Consider the following 19532-nt stretch of genomic DNA (forward strand, 5'->3'; position numbering starts at 1 on the left):
TGACCTGGTGGGTGCCCGGTTTGGCCAGTGGGCTGCTGCTGGCGTGCATGGGGAGCTGGGCAGGGGCAGGAGGTGCCTCTTGCAGGTGTCTGCAATGGGCTCTGCCACTCTGGCAGGGGAATTGTGCTGGCTGCAGTGCCTGGCACACCCACTGAAGGACCTTCCTCCCTGTAGTTGAACAGAGCAGGAGGAGAATTCTACTTGGCACATGTATATAACTTCATGTTGCTTTTAGATATCCTGTTAGAAACACTGGTAAAACACCTCAGATCTGCTTTTTATACTCCAAGTGATTGAAGCAGCCAGCAGTAGTTAATATTTTATGAGCAGTGGAAAAAGATTTAAAATCCAAAAGGTCTCCTTAGGAGTATAAGCAATGCAGCAGATTCTGTAGAAGCTGTGCTTGTTGTGGAAGTGCATAATGTGCTCCTTTTGATTCTGAGTTGAAAAAGCAGTTGTTGGCAAGTTGGAGTACAAAGAACTGCCACGGATAAAACCTGACATTTCAGCCTCCCTTTCCTGCTGGCTGCAGAAAGCAGCCCTTGCTCTCCCCTTGCCCTGCTCCCCGTGGAGCCAGAGGTGCAGAGCCCTTTGCAGAGCTCATCCTGGGGCAATACAGATCAGATTTGTTTATCTGAGGAGGCAGGAGCTGGTAAATACCTGTAGGTGATAAATACTGCACAGTGCTGTGTAAAGACCAAAGCTGGGCGTGCAGGAGGTGCTTGTGTGTAGGGAGATAGAATATAAGAAAATAAAGGTGGTACAGAAAGTAATCTTACCCTAAAGAGCTGCAGCTGGGCCGATTATTAAAGATCAGGAGCAGGCCTGATTTAGCAGGCCACAGGTGTGGCCAATAGAAGAGGAGTGCTATAGAAGAGTGGGGTGGGTGATTGGGGGGGAACTGGAGTCAGGAGCAGTCAATGCTCTGAGGAGCTGCCTACAAGAAACATCAAGGAGGCACCAAGCTCTTGAAATAAGGAGACAACAGAATGGACCCTTGGCAATATAAGGACAACACCTGTGTGAGCAGCAGGTGCTGCCCTGGGCTCAGGTATTGAATAAATGGTTGGTGTGCAGGGCAGAGCTCTCCCCTCCCCTCCCTGGGGCTCCAGTGGGAGTCAGGGCAGGGTCCTTGACTTAGGGAGCAGTGCCAGGCTGTGGGACACCATGGCCCTGGGGACTGGTGTGCTGTCAGCTCAGGGGCTGCTCAGGGCCCGGGGGCAGCAGGGGAGCAGCCTGGGCACTGCTCTGGCTCCCTTACAAAAGGAGCTGTAAGAGGGGCTGCTGTCACTGCCAGGCTGCTGCGAGCAGGGGAGGCAGTGCCTGCTGTGCTGGGACAGAGCTGAGCTGTGCCCAGGCTGTGTGTGACAGAGATGTCCCTGCTCAGCAGCCTTCATGCCCTTCTTCATCAGAGGGAATCAAAACTGAACCCACTTGGCCTGGAGCCTTCATCCTCCTGAGGCTGAGGAAGGGTTAGCCTGGCTCTCAGGCAGTGCTGGTAGGTGCAGAGCTCACCCCACTCTGCCAGGATCCCAAATCCTGCTGAAACCAGCACAGCCAGACCAGGGCAGGGAGGGCTTAGAATGTTTGTGTGCTGATTTGAGTGCCTTAAATGAAGGAGTGAGTGCTGGATGTGCACGTCCAGAGCTGTGTGCAGTGGGTTCCCAGTTTTATTTGGGTAACTGGGAGCAGCTGGTTCCCAGTTTTTCTGAGTAACTGGAAGCTTTGGTTTTTTCTGGGTAACCAGGAGCAGTTGGTTCCCAGCTTTATTTGGGTAACAGGGAGCAGTTGGTTCCCAGGTTTTTCTGAGTAACTGGGAGCAGCTAGTTCCCATCTTTATTGGGATAACTGGGAGCCTTATCTGGGTAACTGGGAGCAGCTGGTTCCCAGTTTTTCTGGGTAACTGGAGCCAGTGAAGGGTTGCTCCTGTCCCTGTACCTTGCAGGGGAACATGTGCAGAGCACAGCAAAGCCAAAGCTCAGCTGAAGCCAGGTGCTTTAGCTGCTGCTGCAAGAAGTGCCATGAGTATGTGAATGTGTGTATTTATCAGAAATTGTTTTTTTCTACAGATCCCACAAATCAGTTATGCCTCAACTGCCCCCGAGTTGAGCGATGACAGGCGCTATGATTTCTTCTCACGGGTGGTTCCTCCAGATTCCTTCCAAGCACAAGCAATGGTGGACATTGTGAAAGCTTTGGGATGGAATTATGTGTCCACTTTGGCATCTGAAGGGAATTATGGAGAAAAAGGAGTGGAGTCCTTCATGCAAATTTCCAGAGAGGCAGGTAGGCCCGTGCTGCTCAGCAAGCCATCGTGTCGTGTTGTGCTCAATGTCATCCTGTGCTCCCAGGGCTCACGTTTGCTCCTGAAGCTGCTCCAGCTCTCTGCAATGCTCTGCCGTGGCTCCTGGATGTGCTCATTCCTAAATTGCTCATGGAGGGTCAGAGAGTGGGAGCCCTCCGTGGTTTTCTGTCATTTCTGGGGCATTTAGAAGCCCTGAGTTGTGCCCAGCTCCTGCTGCTGCCCTGGCTGAGCTTTCCTGCTGTGGGCCTGGGCAGAAGGCAGGTTTGGAAAGGCTGAGCCTTGTGTGTGTCTCCCCAGGCTGAGCTGTGCTGTGAGCTGCTTCCAGCCTGGCTGCTGCCACCATTGGTGCCCAGCTCTCCCTGCCAGCCTGCTCTGAGCTGGCTTTGGGTTTGCTTTGGCATTGCCCAGCTCAGGGCAGGGAACCCAGAACCTTCCCCTGAGGGCCCAGGGGCTGCTGGTGTGGGATGAGACATGCCAGAGCTGGGTGTGAGTCCTTGGCCAGCTGGTTTGCAATCCAGACTCGTGAGGGTTTGGGAACTGCAGTGTTTGGAGCTTATGCCTGTGCTGGGAAGGAGGAAGCAGCAAAAGATGGAATTCATTGCTGGTGATGAATGCAGGGGCTGTGTCCAGAGGCTTTGCAGGTAGAACCAGGGCAGGCTCTGCTGTGCTCCCCAAATGGGACTCACAGGTGTCCCAGCCTGGCACTGCCTCAATGAAAGCAGCCCAGTGCCCAGCCCAGTGCCCAGCCTGGCAGGAGCTGCTCTGGAGCAGCTCAGGGCTCCCCATGCCCAGGCTGGTCCCACAGCACTGGCTCTGTCTGCAGGGACAGCCCCAAAGTGATGGATCCCTGCTGGCAGCACCTGCCAGGGAACAGGAAGGGAAAGTCACTGGGCTTAAAGGAAGGGGCCTTGGAGAGGGGGAGCTGGAATTGTTTCCTTATGTTGGTGTCACAGAAGGAACCCACATTTGCATAAACTCTTCTGTTCCTACAAATGCATATTTATGTGGTATTAAAGCAAATGGGTTTGGATTTAATACAGCAGGAAGTGACAAATGCCAGTGCTCATTGGAATTTAAAATTGGCTTTATTTGCAAATATCCACTGTTGCAAACTCGTGCCCAAAATGTGTTCCCCGTGTGAAGGACAGGCTCTGGCTGCAGAGCAGGATCCCATCTCCTGGGCCTGGTGCAGAATTACATTTATTCCATGAGCTGTCCATGCAGCCAGCACCAAACAGCCCCTGCAGGCAGAGCAGAGCCTGCTCCCCTCAGCTCTGGGTGTGTGCAGGGGCAGGGAGGCAGTGCTGGGGATGAAGGCTCTGACAGGGAGGCTGCCCAAAGCTGCTCCTCAGAGCCAGGCTGGGATGATCTGATCCCTGGCTGCTGCCTAGGGCTGTGCTCAGCTCCCTGTGCCATACAGCTCAGGTGAAGCTCTGACAGGCTTTAATACCTGCTTAAACAAGGTCCCTGGGCTTCCAGAGCCTGGCAAGTACAAGGAGATTGGTTGTGGGAGGTTTAGTGGAGCAGGGCTGGCTGGAGATGCAGCTCCTGCCCTTGCCTGGGGCACTGGAGCCTGGCCCAGCCTTGGGTTGTGAGCCCATGTTTGGGGTGTTCATGGGTTCCATGGCACAGCCTGGGGCTGCACGGGCTCAGCCCTGGGACAGGGACAGGGCAGGGGGACAGGGAAGGGCCTCAGGCTGGGTATTGGTGCAAACTCTGTACAGAACAGGCTGGGCAGGGACTGCCCGGGGCAGTGACAGGGACCAGCCCTGGAAAGGGGCAGGAAAGGCTGGAAATGGCCCCTGGGGGCAGGGATGGGGCAGGAAAGGCTGGAAATGGCCCCGGGGGCAGGGATGGGGCAGGAAAGGCTGGAAATGACCCCGGGGGCAGGGATGGGGCAGGAAAGGCTGGAAATGACCCCGGGGGCAGGGATGGGGCAGCCCTGGGCAGGGATGGGGCAGGAAAGGCTGGAATGGCCCCGGGGGCAGGGATGGGGCAGGAAAGGCTGGAATGGCCCCGGGGGCAGGGATGGGGCAGGAAAGGCTGGAAATGACCCCGGGGGCAGGGATGGGGCAGCCCTGGGCAGGGATGGGTCAGGAAAGGCTGGAAATGGCCCCGGGGGCAGGGATGGGCAGGGATGGGTCAGGAAAGGCTGGAAATGGCCCCTGGGGGCAGGAAAGGCTGGAAATGGCCCCGGGGGCAGGGATGGGTCAGGAAAGGCTGGAAATGGCCCTGGGGGCAGGGATGGGGCAGCACAGCCCCTGCCTGGCTGTCCCTGTGCAGCCCCCAGGACAAGGCAGGCCAGAGCCCAGGCTGGAGGGACCCCAGGCCAAAGCTGAGCCAGGCCAGCAGGGAGCAGGGGCTGGCAGCTCCCAGAGCTGTGTGCCAGGCCCCAGGAGCTGTCCCTTGGCACAGGGCAGCTCTGCTCCCTGGGTACCTGCACCTCTCCTGGCTCTGGCTGCACTCTGTAGCCAGCTGATTGTCCTGAAGGCAGAGTTTCATCAAACTTGTGTCTGATCAGCTGGGATCTTAGGAAATCTGAGGATCAGTGGAAAGTGCTTCCCCTGCTTAGTTTTCAAATATGCTTTGGCACATAAAGACTTTGCTTGATCCTCTGAGTTAATAATTCTTCACAAAGTGACTTTTATTATGAGCACTTCAAGCGAGTTTGAATATGTCATTGTGGCAGGAGATGAAGATTTGAAACATGCTCTGCAGTCTGTGGGATTAATAAATTAGGGGAATAGTCTAATTATGGGAAATCTAAAGGACAATTTCAGATTATTAATGAAACTACTGAATACTTGAATTTCAAAGATTAATTCATCTTTGATTTTTTTTTTAAAGATTAATCTGTACCAGAAGGTTAATTGCTATCTGTAAGAAATATATATATTGAAGTCGTTAGCAAAAGACCACTTGAATGCCTCCTAACAGATAAATGAAAGATCTGGAGTGCATTTGTGAACGTTCTGCTCTCCCCAAATGGCCCATTCCCACAGCTCAGGGGGCTCTGCTGCTCTCCCACTGCTGGGCTGCACGATGTGTGTCCCTCCTTGTCCTGCTGGGCTGGGCAGGGCTGCGAGGGGATGGGGACAGCTGGGGAGGGTGAGGAGGAGCAGTGAGGGTGAGGAGGAGCAGTGAGGGTGAGGAGGAGCAGTGAGGAGGAGCAGTGAGGATGAGGAGGAGCAGCCGGTGCTGCCCAGGACAGAGCAGTGAGGATGAGGAGGAGCAGTGAGGATGAGGAGGAGCAGTGAGGATGAGGAGGAGCAGCCGGTGCTGCCCAGGACAGAGCAGTGAGGATGAGGAGGAGCAGTGAGGATGAGGAGGAGCAGTGAGGGTGAGGAGCAGCAGTGAGGATGAGGAGGAGCAGTGAGGGTGAGGAGGAGCAGTGAGGGTGAGGAGGAGCAGTGAGGATGAGGAGGAGCAGTGAGGGTGAGGAGGAGCAGTGAGGGTGAGGAGGAGCAGTGAGGGTGAGGAGGAGCAGTGAGGGTGAGGAGGAGCAGTGAGGGTGAGGAGGAGCAGTGAGGATGAGGAGGAGCAGCCGGTGCTGCCCAGGACAGAGCAGTGAGGGTGAGGAGGAGCAGTGAGGGTGAGGAGGAGCAGTGAGGGTGAGGAGGAGCAGTGAGGGTGAGGAGGAGCAGTGAGGGTGAGGAGGAGCAGTGAGGGTGAGGAGGAGCAGTGAGGGTGAGGAGGAGCAGTGAGGATGAGGAGCAGCAGTGAGGATGAGGAGGAGCAGTGAGGATGAGGAGGAGCAGTGAGGATGAGGAGCAGCAGTGAGGATGAGGAGCAGCCGCCGGTGCTGCCCAGGACAGAGCAGTGAGGGTGAGGAGGAGCAGTGAGGATGAGGAGGAGCAGTGAGGATGAGGAGGAGCAGTGAGGATGAGGAGGAGCAGTGAGGATGAGGAGGAGCAGTGAGGATGAGGAGGAGCAGTGAGGGTGAGGAGGAGCAGTGAGGGTGAGGAGGAGCAGTGAGGGTGAGGAGGAGCAGTGAGGGTGAGGAGGAGCAGTGAGGGTGAGGAGCAGCAGTGAGGATGAGGAGGAGCAGTGAGGATGAGGAGGAGCAGTGAGGATGAGGAGGAGCAGTGAGGGTGAGGAGCAGCAGCCGGTGCTGCCCAGGACAGAGCAGTGAGGGTGAGGAGGAGCAGTGAGGGTGAGGAGGAGCAGTGAGGGTGAGGAGGAGCAGTGAGGATGAGGAGCAGCAGTGAAGATGAGGAGGAGCAGTGAGGATGAGGATGAGGAGGAGCAGCCGGTGCTGCCCAGGTCTGCAGGCTGGGCTCAGCTCTCCCCCTGCAGCCCCTCGGGCAGGCCAGGCAGGCTCAGCCCGCTCTGAGCTCAGCTTTGGGGGGCAGCCTAGCAAAGCCAGGCTCTGGGCGTGGGGCTGGGCCCTTGGAGGGCCACAGGGCCCGGGTGTGATGAGTGTGAGGGTGCAGAGCACAGGGGGAGCTTGGGGAGGTTTCAGGGCCCTGCAGGCCCCTCCTGGGGGCTCAGTGTGCTCCCCCTGTCTTTGGCTGTGTTCATCATTCAGCTGGGATGGGAGTAGCCTCTCCTCATTCTCCTGGGATCCTGTTTTCTGGATCAAATGCACAAAAACAAATGGATAAAGCACTCAGAAAATCGAGTCATTTATATCCAAGCACTTCAAGTGTTTTCCATTTTTCTTCCCACTTTTCCCAAGCACTCAGGCTCGTGTCCTTTCAGTGAGCACTGATGTTAAATAACAACATTATGAAATCTATTGTTCTCCCTCCTGTTGTCACATAACAAATGTTTTGGCATTTCAGAACAAACAGCCAGGAAGGATTGCTCTCTGAGTTTGTGGTGACTGCTGTTCTGTGCTCAGCCTGGCAGGGTTAATGAGGTTTCCTGTTAATTGTACTGGGCTGGGAGGAGATGCCCTGGCCTTGATCCTCAGGAGTGCTCGGGGTTGCAGTGAGAGCCTGGAGGAATTTCTGAGGGTGGGAGAGCAAAACCTGGGAGTGCTCAGAGCTGCCATGGCTCTTTGGGAACTCGGAGCAGTGCAGAGGAGGGGCTGAGCTCCCTGAGAGCTGGCTGGAGCTCAGAGCTCCTCCTGTGCCTGGCTGCAGGGGTTTTACATCCCCAAACCACGGTGGCTGCAGGGCCCTTCCCTCCCGAGCCTCCCAGGGGCCCTGAGGGGCTGCTCTGCTCCCTGCCCAGCACAGAGGGGATGAACCTCAGCTCCCTTTGCAAACGTCCCTTTCTCTTTGGCTGCACAGGCTGAGCTGGCACCAAACACAAGCACACTGGTAAAGGGCTGGAGTGAAAACCAAATCCAGTCCTTGGTGCCTAGGGATAGATGTATTTCCTTACCTTTAAACCAAATCCAGTCCTTGGTGCCTAGGTTAGAGGTGTATCCTTGCCTTTAACCAAATCCAGTCCTTGGTGCCTAGGTGAGAGGTGTATCCTTACCTTTAACCAAATCCAGTCCTTGGTGCCTAGGGTTAGAGGTATTTCCTTACCTTTAACCAAATCCAGTCCTTGGTGCCTAGGGTTAGATGTATTTCCTTACCTTTAACCAAATCCAGTCCTTGGTGCCTGGGGATAGATGTATTTCCTTACCTTTAAACCAAATCCAGTCCTTGGTGCCTAGGTGAGAGGTGTATCCTTACCTTTAACCAAATCCAGTCCTTGGTGCCTAGGGTTAGAGGTATTTCCTTACCTTTAACCAAATCCAGTCCTTGGTGCCTAGGGTTAGATGTATTTCCTTACCTTTAACCAAATCCAGTCCTTGGTGCCTGGGGATAGATGTATTTCCTTACCTTTAAACCAAATCCAGTCCTTGGTGCCTAGGGTTAGAGGTATATCCTTACCTTAACCAAATCCAGTCCTTGGTGCCTGGTGACAAAGGTATTTCCTTACCTTTAACCAAATCCAGTCCTTGGTGCCTAGGGTTAGAGGTATTTCCTTACCTTTAACCAAATCCAGTCCTTGGTGCCTGGTGACAAAGGTATTTCCTTCCCTTTTGCCATCATGGGGACAAGTTCCTGGTGTGGATTTCCAGGGTGGTGGCTGACAGAGCTGTGCCTACAGCTGTCAGCTCCAGCTGCAGGCAGGCCTGGACACCCTGAGTTTGGGTTACAATGCATTCTACACTTTTCTTTTGGTTACAATGCATTATATACTTTTCCTTTGGTTACAGTGCATTCTATACTTTTCTTTGCTGAGCATCTCCATACAGTAGAACCAATCTATACCTTAACTATTACCTATAGCCTATCATAACTCCTGTAATTACCATATTCATGTCACTGTTCTCCAATCACTCAAAGTCAGTACATGACAGTTTAAGCCAGAAGTTGTTTTTCAGTTTTCTTGCAGTGGAAAATTCTGAGACCTTTTTTCTCCTTGCCACATTTGCTGCCTTGTTTGCCTGTGCTCTCTCCCTGCTTGGTAAAAACATTTTCTTGTTTGGGGTGGGTTTGTCCTTTGCTCTAAGCCATAAAACCCCTTCTAACTCACAGACCCTTTGCCTCCTTGGTTATCCAGTGAGGCTGGCTCAGCAATTCTTGTCTTCTATATCAAAACTTGCTTCCATCTCTATTCCTTCATCAGACTCCACATTTAAAAATCTTTCTGCAAAGCGTCCATATCTGTGAGACTTCCTTGTCAAAATTTCACCCTTCCCAACAACTGGGCATTGGGGGCTGTGAGGAAATGGGGACACAGTTTGGTACTGGGAATTAGGGGAGATGGGGAGGAAATGGGGACACAGTTTGGTACTGGGAATTAGGGAGCTTGAGGAGGAGATGCCCTGGAAGGGCAGAGGCTGCTGTTTTGGGGAGGAGTGGGGGAAAGGAGAGAGTTTGGGGTTAGAGAACAACAAAAGGAACAAGTCTGTGGAAAGAGCAAGGGAGGAACGGGGCTGAGGAGAGGGAGGAGGAAAAGCTGTAGAACAAAGGTGATACCAGTGGATGGGGTTGCAAAGATTGAGCCATGGCTGGGAAAACTGTCCAGGAGTAAGGAAGCTTTGCCAGAGAGTGAGTGGGCTGGAAAATCACATTTGTTTAATCCAAAAAAACCTGATTCCAGGAGCAGAATTGACTTTGATTGTGAAAACTTAAAACTTCCAGAAGATAAGGCAGGAATCCTTCCCGGAGTCTCTCTCTTGTGCTGAGGGCAGGGGAAGGAGCCTTCCTGGAGGCTGGTGCCTGAGCCTTGCTCCTGTCCTGCCCTGCTGCTCTGGAGCAGCCCAGATGCTCCCCAGAGGTGGTTCTGCTCACTTACCATGATTTACAGGCCTGCCCTCCTGCACCTGCTGGGCTGGGCTGCTCACAGCTCTCCAGCAGGGCTGGGCTCCTGCAGCAGCAGCACCCAGGGACTGGAGCTGGCTGAGCTTGCACTGCTCCCAGCCCAAACCCAGCAGCTTTCCTGCTTAAAACCTGAAGGATTTCACAGAAATGCTCATGTTTTAAGAGCAGGGTGCAGATGTAGAGCAGCAGGGAGCTTTGTTTGACAGCTCTTCACTGACGTTCCATTGCTGTTTATGTATTTCTTTTAAAGCCAATTTTATGTCCAGGCAAAAGCAAGTCTAGACAGATTGTCTAAAAAACTTTTATTGGCTAATTAAGATTATACTGCTGGTATATCACTGCTGGATAGCAGGGACTCTGCTTAAGGAATGGCCTCTATTTTTTGCAGCGTGTGCCTTTTGCCAAGTTTCCTTTTGTGCCTTGGGAGAGCTTTTTCCATATCTATTTCAATGTCCAAAGCAAATGCCACGTGAAGTCTCGTGTTTGGCCACCTGAGCCTGGATCAGGGAACCAGAGCCCCTTGGTTTTCTGCCAGAGCCCTGAGCATTGGTGGCTGCTGTGCAGGCAGGGAGATCCCTGCCAGAGCTGGGCTCAGCTCTGGCCCCAGTGTCTGTGGGAGGGTGGCCCTGGCCAGCAGCCCTGGGGCCAGCAGTGCTGCAGGTGATGTGAGGAGCCCACCCCTGCCCTGGGCCAGCCAAGCCAGTGTTTGGTTGGGGTCTGGGATGAGCCAAGTGGCTTTGGACGCTTGGGTGCCAAAAGTGATTCTGTTTGCAGCTCATCAGAAAGGGTTGGGTTGGAGGGACCCTAAATCCCACCCAGTGCCACCCCTGCCATGGCAGGGACACCTCCACTGTCCCAGGTGCTCCCAGCCCCAGTGTCCATCCTGGCCTTGGGCACTGCCAGGGATGCAGGGGCAGCCCCAGCTGCTCTGGGCACCTGTGCCAGGGCCAGCTCAGAGTGGGTGCTCAGGACAGAGCCCTGCTTGCCCTGAGCCAGGAGGAATTGGAGCTGGACATTCCCACCCTGGGGTTTGTCCTCAGTGCCCCAGAGCTGCACCCACAGGAGCAGAGCTCCATCCCAGAGCTGCACCCACAGGAGCAGAGCTCCATCCCAGAGCTGCACCCACAGAACCCCAGCCTGTCCCTGGTTCCTGAGCCCTCAGTGATCCCAGAGCTGGTTCCGCAGAACCCCAGCCTGTCCCTGGTTCCTGAGCCCTGCAGTGATCCCAGAGCTGCCCCTGTTCCCAGCCCCATTCAGTGCCTCCCACCAGCACTGAGCTCACTCCCTGTTTGGTTGCAGTCACTCCTTGGTTTCCTCAGCAATCTCAGCAGCCTCCCCAGCATGAAAAGCAAAGCACTTTCTTTTTATGGCTCCTCAGCTTGGAGCAGGTCTCAAAGCAGACCTGTGCAGTTTTGTCAGCTTCAGCAGGCCTTTCTCTGAGCAGAATGCTATTGATTAAACTCTAACAACACCTTTGACTCAGAAAGGAGCCAGGAATCACAAACATCAGAGATGGCAGAGATCTAATTTGGGTGTCATTAGAGCTAAGCTGCGTTTCTCTTCAGCAGTGAGTGTGCACAGGTGTGTCAGCAGCTGCCTCTGAGGGCAGCATTTTCACAAATGCCTGGGATGGCTGGGAGCTGCTGTGCAGCCCTGTGCTCTGCTCACCAGGCCAGAATTGATCCCAGCCCCCAGGGGCTCTGCCTGCCTGTCCCACCCAGCCAGGCCATGGCGACTGTGCTGATTGTGCTGGCAAATCCAGGGGGAAAATCCTCTCCCAGCTCAGCCTTTGGTCCTGGCCTTGGCAATGGGCTGTGAGTGCAGGGGCTGAGGTGGGGACTGAGCTGCCCCAGGGCAGGGGGTTCCTGGGGCTCCCTACAATGGATTTGGGGCTGCCTGGGGTTCCCCAACACGGATTTGGGGCTGCCTGGAGCCCCCACAATGTTTTTGGGGCTGCCTGGAGCCCCCACAATGTTTTTGGGGCTGCCTGGAGCCCCCACAATGGTTTTAGGGCTGCCTGGGGCTCCCTACAATGGATTTGGGGCTGCCTGGAGCCCCCACAATGGATTTGGGGCTGTCTGGAGCCCCCACAATGGTTTTAGGGCTGCCTGGGGCTGCCCACCATGGATTTAGGGCTGCCTGCAGCCCCCACAATGGATGTGGGCCTGCTTGGGGCTGCCCACCATGGATTTGGGGTGCCTGGGGCCCCCCACAATGGTTTTAGGGCTGTCTGGTGCCCCTGCAATGGATTTGGGGTGCCTGGAGCCCCCACAATGGTTTTAGGGCTGCTTGTCCCCCCAGCTGTTCAGTGATTTTTTCTTTTGCTCTGTGGTCAGTGCTGCTTTGCCCTTGCAGGGCACTGGGTACAAACCCAAATTTCCCCAGAGGGTCTGGAGGTGGGTCCTGTGGGGTGTCAGGCTGGCTGTGGGTGTCTGGTCACAGCGTTCATTCCTGGAAATGTTGCTGAAGAGGAGGAGGAACAGGGGAATTGCTGCTCACAGTGGTGCTTGTCTCCTGTGTCTGTGTGTGCAGAGGGATTGCTCAGCCCTGGACAGGGCCAGGCTGTGCTGGGGCTGTGTGATGCTCCCCAGGGACACCAGTGTGCTCAGAGAGCACATTGCAGTGAAACTTGATTACAGACAGCAGCTCAGTAGCTCTGATAAAATCATTAATCTAATTCTTGTCTAATTTTTCTATTCTTCATTCACCATTACAACCATCCCACATTGCTTTCAGGCTGCTGTTGAGGCTGTGGAGGCTGATTAAATTGCAAAGCAGACTTTTAAATGAAAGGATCCATATCCAGCTACACTCATTATCAGCTCCAAGAAATTAAATCTGCCCTCAGTGATTTACTGAGCAGCAAATCCAGCAGGGCCTGGCAGACCAAGGGCAGGGGGCAGGTGAGCAGGGCAGGGCCCAGGGGTGCCAGCCCAGCCCAGCCCAGCTGGGGGTGCCCAGGGCAGCTGCAGTCCCAGAGCACAGAGCATTCCCTCCCTGGGAGCTGTTCCTGCTGCACTGGGGCTCTGCACTGCCATTGGATTGCAGAGGGGGCTGTGGGTGAGATTCCCTCAGGGATGGGGGGGAAAAGCCCTGGAGCTCACCTGAGCTCTGGCTGAGCCAGCAGAGGAGCCCTGGGCGCCACAGCCCTGCCCTGGGTGCCACAGCCCTGCCCTGGGTGCCACAGCCCTGCCCTGGGTGTTTTCATGGCCCTGGGATGTGGCAGAGGCTGCAGGGTCATTCCTGGGTGTTTTCATGACTCTGGGATGTAGCAGGGGCTGCAGGGGCAGTTCCGGTTGTTTTCATGGCTACGAGGGCAGTGCAGTTCTGCTGCAGGGGCAGTTCTGGATGTTTTCATAGCCCTGGGATGTGGCAGGGGCTGCAGGGTCATTCCTGGATGTTTTCATGGCTACAAGGGCAGTGCAGTTCTGCTGCAGGGTCATTTCTGGATGTTTTCATGGCTCTGGGATGTGGCAGAGGCTGCAGGGTCATTTCTGGGTGTTTTCATGGCTATGAGGGCAGTGCAGTTCTGCTGCAGGGTCATTCCTGGGTGTTTCCTTGCCCTGGGATGTGGCAGGGGCTGCAGAGCAGAGCAGGAGCTGTGTCCCCAGCCAGGCACGCTGTGCACACCCTGCCCTGGCCCTGCACTCAGCATCCACCCACAGGGCTGCTCCACCAACATTTCATCTGGGGGCTCAAGTTCCAGTTAGCCCTGCTCCACACCTTTATACAAAGGGCAGCATTCCCCTGTAAGCTGATTTTTCAGGCAGACATGGGGTGAGTGTGGGGCTCTGTCTTACCTCAGTGTGTGTTGATGGGAGAAGCTCAGGTGCAATTTTAAATGAGCCTGATGGAAAACCCAAGGCAGGAGATTTGTAAGATTTTTACAGGAAAGAGAAGCTGGGATTTGTCCTGAAAACCTTTCATGTCCTTGGAGTGGTGCAGTCAGGGAGAGCCTCATCACCTGTGGTGCCCGGTTTGTCAGGGGGCTCTGGGTCTGGGGCAGAGCCAGCCACAGCAGCTGCTCACCTGAGCCCAAAATTCACATTTATTTCACTGCTTGGGGGGTTCATCAGCCTCTGCTTTGGAGTCCAAGGCAAACACAGGAAGTTGTTTTCTGGCACAAGAACTTTCAGGCTCGTGGTTTAATTGTGCTCTGGGTTTGTGAAGTCTTCAGAAAAGCCTTTCAAGGGCAATCCTGGGTTCTCTCCTTGCATGAGTGATCCACAAGACAAGCTCCTTTCCACTTCCTTGCTTCTCTGGTTTTTTTCTTTTCATGAGATTTGAGGAGGGTTTGAATTCACAGAAAAGGAAAAGAAGGGTGGAGAGTGGTTTGGCACATGTGCAGTCACTGATGGACAGAGACAGCTCTGCCATAACAACATCCAGGAATTGCTGGAATAAAGAAAAGGTAATTAAAACCACACACCTCTAAAACTTTATTTTCACATATGTCTGAAAATTTGTGAACGCCTCCTGGAGTCAAACTGGCACCAAAGATGTTTATAGCAGTATTTGAAATAGAAAATGCAAACCACAGCTCTTACCTGTGTTCCTTAACGTGTAATTGTTATTTATTCTGCACATATATAGATGTATAACTTGGTAGCTTTACATAATCTTCTTCTGGCTGGTGTTAATTGAATTAGTCATGCTCTTGGAATGCTAAAAAGATTTGCCTATGGGAATTTCTGTTCAGTTGTGAGTCAACAGTCAATTCTCTGGATTTTGTTTTAGTCAGTGACTCTTTATTAGAATAAACAAGATTATTGGCAGGGAAATGTTCTGTGTGTTGGCATGGGAAGAGAGATGGGGGACTGCCCAGGTGAGGATGGAGGTGAGCAGGGCTGGGGGCACAGGGAGGTTCCTGTGGCTCAGGGATGTTCCTGTGGCCCTGGGGAGGAGGATGATGGCCCTGGGGAGGATGATTGTCACTTTGGATTTTTTGAGATTTTCTAAGCCTTCTGATGTTGACATTCTTGTAGTGAACTTTGTCACGCATTTTCTGTAAATAACTCATTGTTCTGCATTCGTTTATGGAGGAGTAGAAATTTGATGGGCTGTTGGTCTGTCCAGTGTCATTGGAGAGGTGGCACTGTCACCCTCCAATCCACTGTCACTCTCAGAAATCTATAAATGTTGGAGTCAGAAAATAAACTTCCCTTTTTCTTTACTTTGAGAACCGTGGTGTGAGCTTGTGTTTTTTGTGTTTCATAGCGACAGATGATGATGGCCCTGAGGATGATGATGGCCTTGGGGACGATGACGTCCCTGAGGATGATGATGTCCCTGCCCTGTGGGGCTGGGGAGGATGATGATGATGATGTCCCTGGGGAGGAGGATGATGTCCCTGAGGATGATGATGATGTCCCTGAGGAGGATGCTGTCCATGCCCTGTGGGGCTGAGGAGGATGATGATGTCCCTGGGGAGGATGATGATGACGTCCCTGAGGATGAGGATGATGGCCCTGGGGAGGATGATGATGTCCCTGAGGATGATGATGATGTCCCTGCCCTGTGGGGCTGGGGAGGAGGAGGATGATGTCCCTGAGGATGATGATGATGTCCCTGAGGATGATGATGATGTCCCTGCCCTGTGGGGCTGGGGAGGAGGAGGATGATGTCCCTGAGGATGATGATGATGTCCCTGAGGATGATGATGTCCCTGCCCTGTGGGGCTGGGGAGGAGGAGGATGATGTCCCTGAGGATGATGATGATGTCCCTGAGGATGATGATGTCCCTGCCCTGTGGGGCTGGGGAGGAGGATGATGGCCCCGGGGAGGATGATGATGATGGCCCCGGGGAGGATGATGATGATGGCCCCGGGGAGGATGATGATGTCCCTGAGGATGATGATGTCCCTGGGGATGATGATGTCCCTGCCCTGTGGGGCTGGGGAGGAGGATGATGGCCCTGGGGAGGATGATGATGATGTCCCTGAGGATGATGATGATGTCCCTGCCCTGTGGGGCTGGGGAGGATGCTGCAGGATGAAGCTGGGAAATGCCTGTTGGACCAAGAGAGTTCTGGGGCAGTGTGAGCAGATTTTGTACCTTTTCAGAGCAGATGTGACCCAGCCAAGCCACCCAAGGGATTTATTTGTGGCCTGCTGGTTTCAGGCTGGGCCTGGCAGCTGTGGCTGCGTGCAGGTGCTCTTGGATCCAGGGAAAGCAAAGTGAGACAGCCAGAGAGGAGCACAAGAGCTGGAGCAGGGTTGATTCAGGACAATTAAAGGGTAACAGAATAAGAGCAAAACAGATGGCAGATGCATCAAGGTAATTTCAAGCCTGTCTCCCCATGCTGGGCTCTTCTGCTAAGCTGGTAACCATGGACAGGAGAGGCAGAGGTTCCAGCTCCTCCTGAGGCCAGCTCTGGGACTGAAGCTCCCCGGTGCCGTCTGAGTGTAGAGCAGGAGGATTTATGCCTTGGCATGAAATAATCAGACCCTTTTGCATTGCTGGGCCCTTCTGGTGAGAAAAGAACAGATCTGTGAGTTTGCCTGGCGAATTGGATGAGCCTGGGACATTTGTTCCAATTTGATTTTTATAGCTCTGGAGGGACACGGTGACCAAGCAAGGCACAGACATTTCCATTTCTGTTCTCCAGAAATAGTGGGAGGCAGCATGTGCTTCTGCACCACAGGGATTATGTAGGTCAGCCTGCTTCTGAACCTGTTATTAAAAGTGACATTGCCAAAGAAAAATCAACAGAAAATACCAGGAGCTTTGAGTAAGAGCACCACAGGTCCCCAGTGTGTGTCCCATCCCCAGAGGGCTGCAGTGCTCAGCACTGGGCTCTCCTGCACACCCTGTACCAAATGGTGCTGGGAAAAATCCCAGCTGCCATTCACCTGAAACAAAGGGATGTGTGCAAGTGGCATGAAAATGGATAACTGCCATAATGCCCATCATTTACTGGAAACTCAGTGTGATTTTTGTGAATTATCTTTCATTTTCCTCGATGGCTGGGCTCGGAAGGCCTCTGCAGCCTTTGGAAAATGCTCTGCCTTTTCTGAGAGCAGTCAGGAGCCTGGAGGGTGATTGGGCTGTGGGAGCCCTGGCAGCAGGGATGGGCAGGGGTGAGGAAAGGGCAGGGGTGTGCTGGGGTTCACAGGGGTCCCAGGAGCAGGGAAGAGATGAGAATCCTGACTCCATGTTTCAGGAGGCTGATTTATTATTTTATTATATATATTATATTAAAAGAAAATAATATATCAAAACTATAGTAAAAGAATAGAAGAAAGGATTTCATCAGAAGGCTTGAAAGGAATAGAAAAGAATGGAATGATAATAAAAGCTCCTGACTAAGAGAGTCTGAGCCAGCTGGACTGTGATTGGCCATTAATTAAAAACAACCAAATCACAGATGCTCCTGTTGCATTCCACAGCAGCAGATAATTATTGCTTTTCTTTTCCTCTGAGGCTTCTCAGGAGAAAAGCCCTGGCAAAGGGATTTTTCACAAATTATGATGGTGACACAGTGGGCAGGGCAGGGGATGAAGGCAGAGCAGCTCCTCCCATCTGGCACCACTCAGGGGCTGCCTGCAGGGAGGGTGGCGAGGGCAGCATGGAAACCAGACAGGAATTGTCAGGAGCTGCTGAGCTCTGGAGCTGTAATTCCATGGTTCACGAGACCTTGAGGCTCTGTGGGTGTCCCCAGCTCTCCCAGGAGCTGCAGCCTCTGCCCTGGGCCTGCCCCAGGTGCCAGGGGTGGCACCATCCAGTCCCCACTGAGATGGAATTGGTGTCACACACATCCACACCTTAATGGGCCCCTTCTGGGCACTCCCCTTCTCCACCATGTTGGGTTTTCCCCCCAGATTTCTCTCTCCTGATTTTGTGTTGTTCATCCTAATTTGCCATGGAAACAGGAGAGCTCTGAATTTTATTTCCAGCACATTTTCTGTCCAGACAGGGTTAGAACTGGCTGCACCAAGCACCACTTTTCAGATGATTGGAGAGCCTTGATATGAAATTATGGGTGTTTTGCTATTAAAGTTTGAGTTCTGTTTCTGTCAAATGAAGGGAGAGAGAGGCAGAGAGAAAATTTGTCTGTAGCCAAGATGAAACCCTCCCTGAAATGAGGAGCCACAAGTGGCACCTGCAGTAAAATCTCTGGGAATTGAACCCATCCAAGCACTCCAGGGGCAGGGGCTGACCCCTGGAGTCCCTTCCAGCTGTGATGTGAGCAGCAGGGTCATTTCAGTGCAGCTCCTGTTCCAGCTGGCAGGCAAAAATCCACACACAGCCACTAGAATTTGGAAGTGACTGCCACCAAGTTCAACCTTTTCACCTTGGACAACCTCATGATAAATTGAAAGTGATTCAGGACTTCTGCAGGAGCTGGGGGCTTGCTTTTTACTTACTCTAATGGATTTCTCTCTTTTTTTAAAAATCTATTTTAAAGCTTTTACATTTTTTCCCAAGGAAATAACTTCTGCTGGCGCAGGGACGTGGCAAAGGCTGTGTAACAGCCAGTTCTGGTGTGGCACCAAGGAGCAAACCCCTGGCAGGATGAGCTCTCATTCCTTGCTGACGTTTCCCCAGGAGCTGGAGTGACCCTGGGAGCCCTCCTGGTGCTCCAGCTGTGCTCCCAGCATTGCAGGTGGCTCCTGGTGCTCCAGCGGTGCTCCCAGCATTGCAGGTGGCTCCTGCTGATCCAGCTGTGCTCCCAGCATTGCAGGTGGCTCCTGCTGATCCAGCGGTGCTCCCAGCATTGCAGGTGGCTCCTGCTGATCCAGCTGTGCTCCCTGCAGGTGGCTCCTGCTGATCCAGCTGTGCTCCCTGCACTGCAGCTGGCTCCTGCTGATCCAGCTGTGCTCTCAGCATTGCAGGTGGCTCCTGGTGCACCCAGCTGTGCTCCCAGCATTGCAGGTGGCTCCTGCTGATCCAGCTGTGCTCCCTGCACTGCAGGTGGCTCCTGGAAGCACTTCCAGAGCTTGGCTTGGCTGCACTGGGGTGGAACAGGCCACAGAGAGGTGGCAGGCGGGCTCCAGGTGGATCCTCCTGAAGGTTTGTGGGGTTGGGAGGTGGTTTTGTGGACATCCATGATGGACATCCATCCATCCCTGTGTCCACCCACCCATCCATCTGTAATGGGTTAGAATATAAAAAAATAAAGCTAGTGTAGAAAGTAATCTCAGCCCTAAGGAGCTGCAGCTGGGCCAATGATCAAAGATCAGGAACAGGCCTGACTTTACCAGGCCACAGCTGTACCCAATGGGAAGAAGATGCTATAAAAGAATGGGGTGGGTGGTTGATTGAGAGGGGAGCTGGAGTCAGTGGCTGCTTTGTGAAGAGGAAAGAGTCAGAGCTCTGAGGAGCTGCCCACCAGAAACACCAAGAAGGTGTGGAACCTTTGTGATAAGGAGGCAACAGCCTGGAACCCCTGTGATGAGATGCCAACATCCACCCATGCCCAGAGCTCAGGAGCTGCTCCCTGGAGCATTGAGGGCAGCAGAAAGCTGGCTGAGAGCTCCAGCTCTGTGCCTGTGTGCGCAGGTGCAGCTCAGGGTGGGTGCTCTGGCTGCTGTTCTTTGGGGATTCCATTTCCCAAACTGCTGCTCCCCAGCCCCAGGGAGCCCTGAAAGCACAGAGGGGGTGGAGAGGCCATTCTGCAGGACACCCACTGCACCCAGCTCTGTCCTGGCAAGGCTCTGTGGGCACTGGGCTCAGAGAAGGCACATGTGGGAGATGTTGGGAGGAATGGTAAAAAAGCAGCAAGTGAAGCAGGAGACCCCAATGAGATATAATCTGTCTCAAAAAGTATTGATCAGGCCAAGTTCAGAGCAGAGTTACAGCTCAGGCAAGTCTGGTTTGGGCACTTGTGCCCCTGGACATTGCTCTCTCCCTCAGTTCCCCTTTCTTCCTCCCTGGTTTGGTTTTTCCTCCCCGGTTTGGTTTTTTCTCTTTAGTTATTTTTTCCTCCCCGGTTTAGTTTTTTCTCTTTAGTTGGT

At 53.6% G+C, this 19532-nt stretch overlaps 1 protein-coding gene across 6 annotated transcripts in view; it reads left to right on the forward strand.

The window, feature by feature from the left end:
• GRM7 (glutamate metabotropic receptor 7) overlaps positions 1 to 19532 on the forward strand; it is a 197690-nt gene that overhangs the window by 78350 nt on the left and 99808 nt on the right. Inside the window, exon 2 of one of the 6 annotated variants that reach the window (XM_054640222.2) lies at positions 2070 to 2286. The exons of the other annotated variants lie outside the window; for them this stretch is intronic. Coding sequence (XP_054496197.2) covers positions 2070 to 2286 — 217 coding nt within the window. The remainder of the gene's footprint in view (positions 1 to 2069; positions 2287 to 19532) is intronic. 6 annotated transcript variants of the gene reach the window in all.

Source organism: Agelaius phoeniceus, chromosome 11 (genome assembly GCF_051311805.1).
Source record: "Agelaius phoeniceus isolate bAgePho1 chromosome 11, bAgePho1.hap1, whole genome shotgun sequence".
Classification (NCBI taxonomy): Eukaryota; Metazoa; Chordata; class Aves; order Passeriformes; family Icteridae; genus Agelaius; species Agelaius phoeniceus.